At 47.4% G+C, this 13,631-nt stretch overlaps 1 protein-coding gene across 3 annotated transcripts in view; it reads left to right on the top strand.

Moving 5' to 3' along the window:
* The window catches only part of mthfd2l (methylenetetrahydrofolate dehydrogenase (NADP+ dependent) 2 like), a 47,183-nt gene extending 34,914 nt beyond the window's left edge, over positions 1–12,269 (top strand). For all 3 annotated transcript variants that reach the window (XM_041835866.2, XM_041835865.2, XM_041835864.2), the window contains 3 exons: positions 8,124–8,216; positions 10,432–10,557; positions 12,088–12,269. In XM_041835866.2, the coding sequence (XP_041691800.1) occupies positions 8,124–8,216; positions 10,432–10,557; positions 12,088–12,203 (335 nt within the window). In that variant the 3' untranslated portion in view covers positions 12,204–12,269. The remainder of the gene's footprint in view (positions 1–8,123; positions 8,217–10,431; positions 10,558–12,087) is intronic.
* Positions 12,270–13,631: the final 1,362 nt, after the last annotated feature.

Here is a 13,631-nt window from a genome sequence, read left to right as displayed (position 1 = left end):
GTCTCTCGCCCCATTTACACTTAAAGAATAAATCTTAAAACTGCTCATGGATGAAAAAAAAATACAGAGGAAGACACAGAAACCACATCTCTTAACAGAGTTAAGGCTGCGACTGAACTCTTTCATTTCCTTTAGAATTTACATCACTTATCACTCTCGTGACCACTTTCTTGAGTCTAGCAATTTCAGGGCTTATCAAACCTCCCCCTGTTATTTTTGACATCAGAAACTTTGCTGATTCAATAAACAATTCACTTTCAGGAAAAAAAATCTGTTACATTATAATCCTGCATATATTTCTTCCCTTATGTCAACTTCAGAAATTGACTTACCTTCTCAATCCCATACCTCCCTTCCACCGCCTTTCTCTCACTATTTTGTTGTGACGCATCAGATGACTCACTCTCGCTATCCTCCCCAGAAGAAAACTCCACCATCTCTACAACCTGTTTATCTTCAACTGATTTATCAATCTCTACCTTTCTCTTGGAATTAGACCCTTCACCACCCCTTAAATTCTTCCTCTTACTCCTCGGTACTTTGAAAACAGCTGCTTCCTTTTCCATTATTTCAATCTCCTCTTGACCTCCAATTTCATTTTCCAGCACCACCTCAGCGACGGCAGTCGCAATCTCACCGACTGTTTCCCCTCGCTCTTTGTTCTGATCTACCACAATTGCCCCCGTATCCACACTGCCTTCCTCTCCTACTTTTCCAACCACATCTGCCCACCTTCTCCCTTCCCCTGCACCCTTAGCATGTTCATCCCTTCGCGGTGGTGCATTAGCTGCACCAGCACTAGAGCTGCTACCAGACTCTGCGCGTTCGTTCTCGGGACAATAACGTACCAAATGCCCCTCTCTTCCACAGCCAAAGCATTTCATTGATTCAGTAGAAGCGTAGAAGACATAATCAAATCCATCAATCTTAAAACTGATTGTCCTTCTTTAAAATCATATGCACTTGTCTCCTATGAGACACGACATGTTTCAGCAAAGGAGATTTGCATCCAAAAATGACCTTTTTTATTGTAGATACAATTTGACCATGACGAGATGACTCTCGCTCCAACACTTCATCTCTAACAAATGGTGGCACGTTAGAAAGTATAACTTTCTTCGCTGGAATCATAAGCGGAAATACCGGCGTCTGTGTCTCCCGCAACACAACACCACTCTCAACTATTCACCTTTTCAATGGAATCCAAGAATATCATTACAGTGCTATTCAACCTTGAGACTGATTTGATGCTATCATACCCAATGATAGCACCCACTGCTAAGCTACATTCTTCCACTGAACACCCTGCCGCAGCAGGAATCTTTACTCCATGCCGCCAACTAAGTTTTTCAAACTCCAAACTTCCGCGAGTGGCCATTGCAACCAGCCCCACCCGCTGGTTGTGCCCTCGCAAAAAACAGGGGTGGGTGGAGGAAAGAGAGAGGGGAGGGTGGAGGAGAGAGAGTTAGTGGAGGAGAGAGAGAGAGGAGGGTGGAGGAGAGATTTAGAGAGGACTGTGGAGAGAGGGGAAGGTGGAGGAGAGAGGGAGGGGAGGGTGGAGGAGAGAGAGAGAGAGGGAGGGGTGGGTGGGTGTGGAGGAGAGAGGGGGGAGGAAGCAAAAGAGAGGGAGGGAGAGGAGGGTGGAGGAGAGTGAGAGAGGGGAGGGGGGAGGAGAGAGAGTTAGTGGAGGAGAGAGAGGAGGGTGGAGGAGAGGTTTAGAGAGGACTGTGGAGAGAGAGAGAGGGTGGAGGAGAGAGGGAGGGGTGGGTGGAGGAGAGAGAGAGGGAGGGGGTGGGTGGAGGAGAGAGAGAGAGGGAGGGGTGGGTGGTGAGAGAGAAAGAGATGGGAGGGTGGAGGAGAGAGAGGGGAGGGTGGAGGAGATAGAGAGGACTGTGGAGGGAGAGAGGGTGGAGGAGAGAGGGAGGGAGGAGTGGGTGGGTGGAGAGAGAGAGAAAGAGATGGGAGGGTGGAGAGAGAGAGGGGAGGGTGGAGGAGAGAGGGGTGGTTGGAGGAGAGAGAGTGGTGGTTGGAGGAGAGAGAGGGGAGGGTGAAGGAGAGAGAGGGAGGGTGGAGGAAAGAGAGAGGGGGGGGTGGAGGAAGAGAGAGGGGAGGGTGGAGGAGAGAGAGGGGTGGTTGGAGGAGAGAGGAGGGTGGAGGAGAGAGATTGAGGAGAGAGAGGGGGGGGTGGAGGAGAGAGAGAGGTGGGAGGGTGGAGGGAGAGAGTGGGGAGGGTGGAGGAGAGTGAGGACTGGGAGGAAAGAGAGGGAGGGTGGAAGAGAGAGAGAGTGGGAGAGAGAGAGGGGGGGTGGAGGGAGAGAGAGATAGAGAGAGAGAGAGAGGGGGTGGAGGGAGAGAGAGAGAGAGGTGGAGGAGAGAGAGGGAGGGTGAGGAGAGAGAGGGAGGGTGGAGGAGAGAGAGGGGAGGGTGGAGGAAAGAGAGAGGGGTGGGTGGAGGAGAGAGAGTTAGTTGAGGGGAGAGAGAGAGAGAGAGAGAGAGGGTGGTGGAGGAGAGAGAGAGGGGGTGGAGGAAAGAGAGAGGAGGGTGGAGGAGAGAGAGGGGTGAAGAGGGGAGGTGGAGGAGAGAGAGAGGGAGGGTGGAGGGAGAGAGGGAGGGTGGAGGAAAGAGAGAGGGTGGGTGGAGGAGAGAGAGTTAGTTGAGGGGAGAGAGAGAGAGCGAGGGTGGAGAGAGAGAGAGAGAGGGAGGGTGGAGAGAGAGAGAGGAGGTGGAGGAGAGAGAGAGGGTTGGTGGAGGAGAGGGTGGAGGACGAGAGAGAGGTGAGGGTGGAGGAGAGAGAGAGAGGGAGGGTGGAGGGGAGAGAGAGGAGAGAGAGAGAGGGTGGAGGAGAGAGAGGAGAGAGGAGGTGAAGGGAGGGTGGAGGAGAGAGAGAGGGGGAGGGTGGAGGAGAGCGAGAGAGGGGTTGGTGGAGGAGAGGGTGGAGGACAGCGAGAGAGAGGAGGGTGGAGGAGAGAGAGAGAGGGGAGGGTGGAGGAGAGCGAGGGGGGAGGGTGGAGGAGAGAGAGTGGGGCGGGTGGAGGAGAGAGAGTGGGGAGGGTGGAGGAGAGCAAGGGAGCGAGAGAGGGGAGGGGTGGGAGGAAGAGGGGAGTGGAGGAGAGAGAGAGAGAGGAGGGTGGAGGGAGAGTTAGTGGAGTGGAGGAGAGAGAGGGAGGGTGGAGGAGGGAGAGCAGAGAGGGGGAGGTGGAGGAGGGAGAGCGAGAGAGGGAGGGTGGAGGAGAGAGAGGGGGGAGGGTGGGTGGAGGAGAGGGGGCGGGAGACAGGGTGGTGGAGGAGAGAGAGAGGGGGGAGGGTGGAGGAGAGAGAGGGTTGAGGAGGGCAGAGAGGGAGGGTGGAGGAGAGGGAGAGAGGGGAGGGTGGAGGAGAGAGAGAGGGATGAGTGGAGGAGAGAGAGTTAGTGGAGGAGAGAGAGAGAGAGGGTGGATGAGAGGTAGAGAGGCTGTGAGGAGAGGAGGGTGGGGGAGAGAGGGAGGGTGGGTGGAGGAGAGAGAGGGAGGGTGGGTGGAAGAGGGAGGGGTGGGTGGAGGAGAGAGAGAGAGGGGAGGGTGGAGGAGAGAGAAAGAGATGGGAGGGTGGAGGAGAGAGAGGGGAGGGTGGAGAAGAGAGAGAGGACTGGAGGAAAGAGAGAGGGGAGGGTGGAGGAAAGAGAGAGGGGTGGGTGGAGGAGAGAGAGTTAGTTGAGGGGAGAGAGAGAGAGAGAGAGAGAGAGAGAGAGAGAGGGTGGTGGAGGAGAGAGAGAGGAGGGTGGAGGAAAGAGAGAGGGGAGGGTGGAGGAGAGAGAGGGGAGGGTGAAGGAGAGAGAGGGAGGGTGGAGGAGAGAGGTGGGGAGGGTGGAGGAGAGAGGGGAGGGGTGGGTGGAGGAAAGAGAGAGAGAGAGGGAGGGTGGAGGAGACAGTTAGTGGAGGAGAGAGAGGGGAGGATGGAGGAGAGAGAGGGGAAGGTGGAGGAGGAGAGCGAGAGGGGAGGGGTGGGTGGAGGAGAGAGAGAGAGAGAGAGGGGAGGGTGGAGGAGACAGTTAGTGGAGGAGAGAGAGGGGAGGATGGAGGAGAGAGGGAGGGTGGAGGAGGGAGAGCGAGAGAGGGGGAGGGGGAGGAGAGAGAGGGGGAGGGTGGGTGGAGGAGAGAGGGCAGACAGAGGGTGGGTGGAGGGAGAGAGAGGGGGGAGGGTGGAGGAGAGAGAGGGTGGAGGAGAGCGAGAGAGGGGAGGGTGGAGGAGAGAGAGGGGAGGGTGGAGGAGAGAGAGAGATTGAGAGAAGGGAGGGTGGAGGAGAGAGTTAGTGGAGGAGAGAGAGGGATGGGTGGAGGAGAGAGAGGGGAGGGGAGGGTGGGGGAGAGTCGGGAGGGGGGAGGGGAGAGGGGAGAGAGAGGACTGGGGAGGAAAGAGAGAGGGAAGGGTGAGAGCGAGAATTAGCAATGTGAAGGAGAGAGAGAGAGAAAAAGATTGGGTTAATGTAAACGTATGAGACGCTACCTGTCCTCCCATATATGGTCGTAGGAGGAATTGGAAAGGTTCACCATGCTGGTTATTAGGCAATACTCTGTTAGGACAGCTTTTAAATGAAAGAGCCCGAACTGAAAACATCATTGTTGTACACACACACACACAGGCTTGAGGAATTTCTATCAACTGTGAACCTGTTTCTACTAGTTTTGTTAGAGACTCAGGTTTTCACATTTCACTTAAATTTTGACTCCTCACCAAGTTGCACACACACTCCCTCTCTCACACACAAGTACACACTCTCACACACACACATAACGCACACCCCCACCACATCAGGTATCAATCAAGCCGTTTGACATGCTGGGTCTTGTCTCTCATTCCTGGCCTCTGTAAGATCTTATTCCCCCACACACACACACACACACATTCTGGGACTTGGCTCTGTTGTTGGTCCCACCCTGCTCTGGAATGCCTGGCCTGGGGAAAGGTGCCTAGGATAGGTCCAGGGTGGGGTTAGGTCTACCGGAGCCATACAGGAGCCATAGAGTCATCACAGCAGAGGAAGTGTTTAGTTTCACCAGAGAAATGAAAGAGGGAAATTATACTGAACAAATAAATCTAAACGCAACAATTTCTATTTCAACAATTTTACTGAGTTACTGAGTTACATATGAGGAAATCAGTCAATTGAAATAAATTAATTAGGCCCTAAGCTATGGATTTCACATGACTGGGAATACAGATACAGTGGGGAAAAAAAGTATTTAGTCAACCACCAATTGTGCAAGTTCTCCCACTTAAAAATATGAGAGAGGCCTGTAATTTTCATCATAGGTACACATCAACTATGACAGGCAAAATGAGAAAAAAAAAATCCAGAAAATCACATTGTAGGATTTGTAATGAATTTATTTGCAAATTATGGTGGAAAATAAGTATTTGGTCAATAACAAAAGTGTCTCAATACTTTGTTATATACCCTTTGTTGACAATGACACAGGTCAAACGTTTTCTGTAAGTCTTCACAAGGTTTTCACACACTGTTGCTGGTATTTTGGCCCATTCCTCCATGCAGATCTCCTCTAGAGCAGTGATGTTTTGGGGCTGTCGCTGGGCAACACAGACTTTCAACTCCCTCCAAAGATTTTCTATGGGGTTGAGATCTGGAGACTGGCTAGGCCCCTCCAGGACCTTGAAATGCTTCTTACGAAGCCACTCCTTCGTTGCCCGGGCGGTGTGTTTGGGATCATTGTCATGCTGAAAAGACCCAGCCACGTTTAATCTTCAATGCCCTTGCTGATGGAAGGAGGTTTTCACTCAAAATCTCACGATACATGGCCCCATTCATTCTTTCCTTTACACGGATCAGTCGTCCTGGTCCCTTTGCAGAAAAACAGCCCCAAAGCATGATGTTTCCACCCCCATGCTTCACAGTAGGTATGGTGTTCTTTGGATGCAACTCAGCATTCTTTGTCCTCCAAACATGACGAGTTGAGTTTTTACCAAAAAGTTATATTTTGGTTTCATCTGACCATATGACATTCTCCCAATCCTCTTCTGGATCATCCAAATGCACTCTAGCAAACTTCAGATGGGCCTGGACAAGCAGGGGGACACGTCTTGCAGTGCAGGATTTGAGTCCTAAGCGGTGTAGTGTGTTACTGATGGTAGGCTTTGTTACTTTGGTCCCAGCTCTCTGCAGGTCATTCACTAGGTCCCCCGTGTGGTTCTGGGATTTTTGCTCACCGTTCTTGTGATCATTTTGACCCCACGGGGTGAGATCTTCGTGGAGCCCAGATCGAGGGGAGATTATCAGTGGTCTTGTATGTCTTCCATTTCCTAATAATTGCTCCCACAGTTGATTTCTTCAAACCAAGCTGCTTACCTATTGCAGATTCAGTCTTCCCAGCCTGGTGCAGGTCTACAATTTTGTTTCTGGTGTCCTTTGACAGCTCTTTTGGTCTTGGCCATAGTGGAGTTTGGAGTGTGACTGTTTGAGGTTGTGGACAGGTGTCTTTTATACTGATAACAAGTTCAAACAGGTGCCATTAATACAGGTAACGAGTGGAGGACAGAGGAGCCTCTTAAAGAAGAAGTTACAGGTCTGTGAGAGCCAGAAATCTTGCTTGTTTGTAGGTGACCAAATACTTATTTTCCACCATAATTTGCAAATAAATTCATTAAAAATCCTACAATGTGATTTTCTGGATTTTCTTTTCTGAATTTGTCTGTCATAGTTGACGTGTACCTATGATGAAAATTACAGGCCTCTCTCATCTTTTTAAGTGGGAGAACTTGCACAATTGGTGGGTGACTAAATACTTTTTTCCCCCACTGTATGCATCTGTTGGTCACAGATACCTTTAAAAAAAAAAAAAGGTAGGGGCGTGGATCAGAAAACCAGTCAGGATCTGGTGTGACCACCATTTGCCTCATTCAGCGCTACACATCTCCTTCGCATAGAGTTGATCAGGCTGTTGATTGTGGCCTGTGGAATGTTGTCCCACTTCTCTTCAATGGCTGTGCGAAGTTGCTGGATATTAGCGGGAACTAGAACGCGCTGTCGTACACCTCGATCCAGAGCATCCCAAACATGCTCAATGGGTGACGTCTGGTGAGTATGCAGGCCATGGAAGAACTGGGACATTCTTAGCTTCCAGGAATTGTGTACAGATCCTTGCGACATGGGGCTGCGCATTAACTTTCTAAAACATGAGGTGATGGCGGCGGATGAATGGCACGACAATGGGCCTCAGGATCCCGTCACGGTATCTCTGTGCATTCAAATTGCCATCGATAAAATGTAATTGTGTTCATTGTCCGTTGATTATGCCTACCCATACCATAACCCCACCGCCACCATGGGGCACTCTGTTCACAACCTTGACATCAGCAAACTGCTCACCCACACTACGCCATACACTTGGTCTGCGGTTGTGAGGCCGGTTGGACGTACTGCCAAATTCTCTAAAACAACGTTGTAGGTGGCTTATGGTAGAGAAATGAACATTCAAATCTCTGGCAACAGCTCTGGTGGACAATTGTGCAGTCAGCATGTCAATTTCACGCTCCCTCAAAACTTGAGACATCTGTGGCATTGTGTTGTGTGACAAAACTGCACATTTTAGTGGTCTTTTATTGTCCCCAGCACAAGGTGCACCTGTGTAATGATCATGCTGTTTAATCAGCTTCTTGATATGCCACACCTGTCAGGTGGATGTAAACAATTTTGGGGACAACATTTGAGAGAAATACGCTTTTTTTGTGCGTATAAACATTTTGGGGGATCTTTTATTTCAGCTCATGAAAACATGGAACCAACACATTACATGTTGCGTTTGTATTTTTGTTCATTGTAGTTGATGACGCGCCAGTCAACATGTAATAGTCTGTTTTCTTTGTCTCGTTATTTAGTGTCTCAAACAGAAACAGCCCTGATGGAGTCTTATATAAACTGAAAGATAAAACCCATTGAAAAATAAACATAATCCTATGATCCTGTGATGTCAGAGACAGGCAGCCAGACAGGCAAACAGACCAACAGACAGACAGACAGACAGGCAGACAGAGAGAGACACACAGACAGGCAGACAGAGAGAGACACACAGACAGGCAGACAGAGAGAGACACACAGACAGAGAGACATCCTAAACCCTGTCGTCTCCTAGGTGATGCCACGGTAACCATCGCCCACAGGTGTACCCCCAGAGAGCAGCTGAAGGAACTGACCCGTCTGGCCGACATCGTCATCGCAGCCGCAGGTAAACCATTTGATTTGTTTTCGAATTCTTTGTGGGTCTCTGTAATCTGAGGGAAATATGTGTCTCTAATATGGACATACATTTGTCAGGAGGTTAGGAAGTGCAGCTCAGTTTCCACCTCATTTTGTGGGCAGTGTGCACATAGCCTGTCTTCTCTTGAGAGCCAGGTCTGCCTACGGCGGCCTTTCTCAATAGCAAGGCTATGCTCACTGAGTCTGCACATAGTCAAAGCTTTCATTAAGTTTGGGTCAGTCACAGTGGTCAGGTATTCTGTCACTGTGTACTCTCTGTTTATGGCCAAATAGCATTCTAGTTTGCTCAGTTTTTTTGTAAATTCTTTCCAATGTGTCAAGTAATTATCTTTTTGTTTTCTCATGATTTGGTTGGGTCTAATTGTGTTGCTTTCCTGGGGCTCTGTGGGGTCTGTTTGTGTTTGTGAACAGAGCCCCAGGACCAGCTTGCTTAGGGGACTCTTCTCCAGGTTAATCTCTCTGTAGGTGATGGCTTTGTTATGGAAGGTTTGGGAATCGCTTCCTTTTAGGTGGTTGTAGAATTTAACGGCTCTTTTCTGGATTTTGATAATTAGCGTGTATCTGCCTAATTCTGCTCTGCATGCATTATTTGATGGAGGATATTTTTGCTGAATTCTGCATGCAGTCTCAATTTGGTGTTTGTCCCATTTAGTGAATTCTTGGTTGGTGAGCGGACCCCAGAACCATAAAGGGCAATGGATTCTATAACTGATTCAAGTATTTTTAGCCAGATCCTAATTGGTATGTCACATTTTATGTTCCTTTTGATGGTATAGAAGGCCCTTCTTGCCTTGTCTCTCAGATCGTTCACAGCTTTGTGGATGTTACCTGTGGCGCTGATGTTTAGGCCGAGGTATGTATAGTTTTTTGTGTGCTCTAGGGCAACAGTGTCTAGATGGAATTTGTATTTGTGGTTCTGGCAACTGGACCTTTTTTGGAACACCATTACTTTTGTTTAACTGAGATTTATTGTCAGGGCCCAGGTTTGACAGAATATGTGCAGAAGATCTAGGTGCTGCTGTAGGCCCTCCTTGGTTGGGGACAGAAGCACCAGATCATCAGCAAACAGTAGACATTTGACTTCAGATTCTAGTAGGGTGAGGCCGGGTGCTGCAGAGTGTTCTAGTGACCTCGCCAATTCGTTTATATATATGTTGAGTCAGGGTGGGGCTTAAGCTGCATCCCTGTCTCACCCCACGGCCCTGTGGAAAAAAATGTGTGTGTTTTTTGCCAATTTTAACCACACACTTGTTGTTTGTGTACATGGATTTTAGAATGTCTAATGTTTTTCCCCCCAACACCACTTTCCATGGATTCATATGGCAGACCCTCATGCCAAATTGAGTCAAAAGCTTTTTTGAAGTCAACCAAGCATGAGAAGACTTTGCCTTTGTTTTGGTTTGTTTGTTTGTCAATTAGGGTGTGCAGGGTGAATACTGGTCTGTCGTATGGTAATTTGGTAAAAAGCCCATTTGATATGTGCTCAGTACATTGTTTTCACTGAGGAAATGTACAAGTCTGCGATTAATGATAATGCAGAGGATTTTCCCAAGGTTGCTGTTGACGCATCTCTCTCTCTCTCTCTCTCTCTCTCTCTCTCTCTCTCTCTCTCTCTCTCTCTCTCTCTCTCTCTCTCTCTCTCTCTCTCTCTCTCTCTCTCTCTCTCTCTCTTCTCTCTACTCTAACATTACTGCAGGCAAACCCCTCCCTCTTTCCCTGTCCTTCCCTTCTCCCATGTCTGTAACATTACTGCAGGTGAACATTGCAAAAAACGACTGAAGTAAGCCTGACGATTGCCATGCCAGCCACTGTCGTGTCCACAGAGAATTAGTGTGTGTGTGTGGTGGAGAGTGTGTGTGTGTTTGAGGATCAGCGTTTAATATTAGCTGTACATGTTGTCGCGGTTAGTTGGGCGACAAGGACAAGCTGCCTATTATGGTGTCATTCATCTCACTGCTCTTGTGCTTATTACTGCAGAAGAAACTCAGGCTAAATACCTGTTTGTGTTCAGACATGTTTAAATGTAGCGTGATTTTAATGGTTTCTAACTAAGACAGGAAATTGAATTCCATGAAGTGTTTGTGTGTGTGCTTGCTTGCTTGCATGTGTACCTGTGTTCATTCTTGTGTGTGTGTGTGTGTGTGTGTGTGTTCATTTCCTGTGTGTGTGTATGTGTCCTCTAGGTGTGCCTGGGCTGATCACAGTAGACATGGTCAAGGAGGGGGCAGCGGTCATCGACGTGGGTATTAACCGTGTCCAGGACCGGACCACAGGGAAACTACGGCTGGTGGGAGATGTGGACTTTGAAGGTACATCACTGGATTCTAACCACTTTCAATAGAGCAGGTTCGCGTTTTTCCTCAACGAATCTTGCCCTGGTGGCAGCTCTGCAGTGTGGTCACTAGCTGGCACTGCCACAAAGTCATAAAATCTGATTTTAAATCTAACCCTAGCCACACTGCTAACCATAATGTCTAACCCTAACCTTAAATTAAGACCAAAAAGCTACTTTTTTTTAAATATATTTTTTACAATATAGCCAATTTTGACTTTGCAGCTGGCCCATCTAAGGGGAAATCGCTCAGTTCTGCCTCCAGGAGAAGACTCATGACAATAAACGTCAACCTGCTTCAACAGGTGGCACACACACATTGATAATTTTTTTTATAAAAATAGTTCTAGAAGTTAAACTGAGACTCAGCGATATGACGTTGCCATGAGCGGCACTGCAATTATTACAGTATGACAGAGTATGCACTTGTTCGCTTCAATAGGTGCGATGTGACAGCTACGAGACGGGAATCAGTGGATGAGTTTAGCCTTGCGCTTCAATGCTCTTAGTTTTTTGCAGAAATCGACCCGATATTGCTGTTTAGTTTACTTTGTGCATCGCTGACTGCCTTTAACTTACTTTAAGAGTCGCTGAATTACTTCCTCATCTTCAGCTACCTCTGGTCACTAAGCATTATGGGACAAATCCTATCTTCCTAATCTTCAGCTACCTCTGGTCACTAAGCATTATGGGACAAATCCTATCTTCCTCATCTTCAGCTACCTCTGGTCACTAAGCATTATGGGACAAATCCTATCTTCCTCATCTTCAGCTACCTCTGGTCACTAAGCATTATGGGACAAATCCTATCTTCCTCATCTTCAGCTACCTCTGGTCACTAAGCATTATGGGACAAATCCTATCTTCCTCATCTTCAGTTACCTCTGGTCACTAAGCATTATGGGACAAATCCTATCTTCCTCATCTTTAGCTACCTCTGGTCACTAAGCATTATGGGACAAATCCTATCTTCCTCATCTTCAGTTACCTCTGGTCACTAAGCATTATGGGACAAATCCTATCTTCCTCATCTTCAGTTACCTCTGGTCACTAAGCATTATGGGACAAATCCTATCTTCCTCATCTTCAGTTACCTCTGGTCACTAAGCATTATGGGACAAATCCTATCTTCCTCATCTTTAGCTACCTCTGGTCACTAAGCATTATGGGACAAATCCTATCTTCCTCATCTTCAGTTACCTCTGGTCACTAAGCATTATGGGACAAATCCTATCTTCCTCATCTTTAGCTACCTCTGGTCACTAAGCATTATGGGACAAATCCTATCTTCCTCTGAAGTCTTCTCACCTAGTCACGCATTGATGTCAAAGGAAGATAGTATGAGTAACCTTGTCTGAGACCTGAATGATAGATGCGTTAACTTGGGTATTATGGCCGGGTTCAAACTCACTGGGTTGTTTTTCCTCTGTGTCCCTGAAGGGGGTGAGTTAGTTAGACTTTAGTTCAGTGGGCTAACACATGTTGTTTTTTCTTTGTGTCTCCGTAGGTGTGAAGGAGAAGGCGGGGTTTATCACCCCAGTTCCTGGAGGGGTGGGGCCTATGACGGTCGCAATGCTGATGAAGAACACTGTTGCTGCTGCCAGATACGCACTGACACACTGAAACACACACTGAAACACACTGAAACACACACTGAAACACACACTGAAACACACACTGAAACACACACTGAAACACACACTGAAACACACACACACTAAAACTCACACACACAATGCAACAGATGCTGAAACACATACACTGAAACACACACATACACTGAAACACACACACACCAAGCAGAGCCATACCAAGCACATGAACACACTCCATACATCCAGGGATGTTTGTTGCTTTATTTAATGTTTCGTTTTTTATTTGCGTTATTTAAGTTATTTATTTGAAGCTCTTATTTGAGAGTTTTTAGATGTGTATTTTTTATACCGAAGCTGTTTAGTGTTCTGTTCACATTACTGAATAATATTCCAGCTGGTTCAACTGGAAAAGGAACACAAATAACAGTAACTCCTGGTGACTCTGACTGGACCCAACCTCACACTATGGAGTATTTATCATCTGTGTTACTCTCAGCTTTACTCTGTGTTACTCTCAGCTTTACTCTGTGTTACTCTCCGCGTTACTCTGTGTTACTCTCAGCGTTACTCTGTGTTACTCTCAGCGTTACTCTGTGTTACTCTCAGCGTTACTCAATGTTACTCTCAGCGTTACTCTTTGTTACTCTCAGCGTTACTCTGTGTTACTCTCAGCTAGAGCTGACCCCATTTAGGCGATTGTTTGGTTGATAGGCTGTTGGTCGACCAATATTTCTTTAGTTGAGCAGGAGCAACAAAAAAGTATTAATTATATATATATATATATATATATATATATTCATTGTGTACAAGACATCTGTCTGATTTGCACTAAGTGGACTAATCCATTGTGGAGGCCGTGGGGATGGAGCAGTCCATCCGTCTAATACCTGCTACTGAAATTTGTATAGGGTTATATTACATAAGAACAATGGTGCAACACTAATAAAAAGTATATTATTTTATAATGTGCTTTCTCCGTCGTTGGATAGCGGTCGGTGTCCACGGTTCTGAAACACATCAGTGCGCTGTTGAATTGGCGCCTTTTTCCTAGACCATGTTGCTATGTGCATAATAGCAAAGTTAACCAGCATGTTGGTGTTGAGAACAATGCCGGGGTCAGCAGTAGAATGAGGAGACGAGAAAACAGCCCTCGCCTTATTGTCTAAGAAAAGTGAGGAGAGAGAAAACCCGAACTAAGCCTAACTGTTAAATGTGCCTGGCTTGATAAATCATCAATATATCTACAGAAATAAGACAGATGCTGCTTCTGTTGCCTGTTTGAGTGTTTGTTTAATAGCCTACTGATTCCGTGAGCACCAAGCCTCATGCAACGACATGTCAAGTAAACAATTTCACAAAATCGGCTGCTTTTAATCTTTGCTTTGCTGTAATAAAGGCTTTACACTTTTTTTTCGTTAGAACATCCTCTCTGGTATTATTTATTTAGTGTTTACAC

The sequence above is a fragment of the Coregonus clupeaformis genome, chromosome 18, assembly GCF_020615455.1.
Source record: "Coregonus clupeaformis isolate EN_2021a chromosome 18, ASM2061545v1, whole genome shotgun sequence".
Taxonomy (NCBI): domain Eukaryota; kingdom Metazoa; phylum Chordata; class Actinopteri; order Salmoniformes; family Salmonidae; genus Coregonus; species Coregonus clupeaformis.
This window is presented reverse-complemented; position numbering and strand designations above follow the sequence as displayed.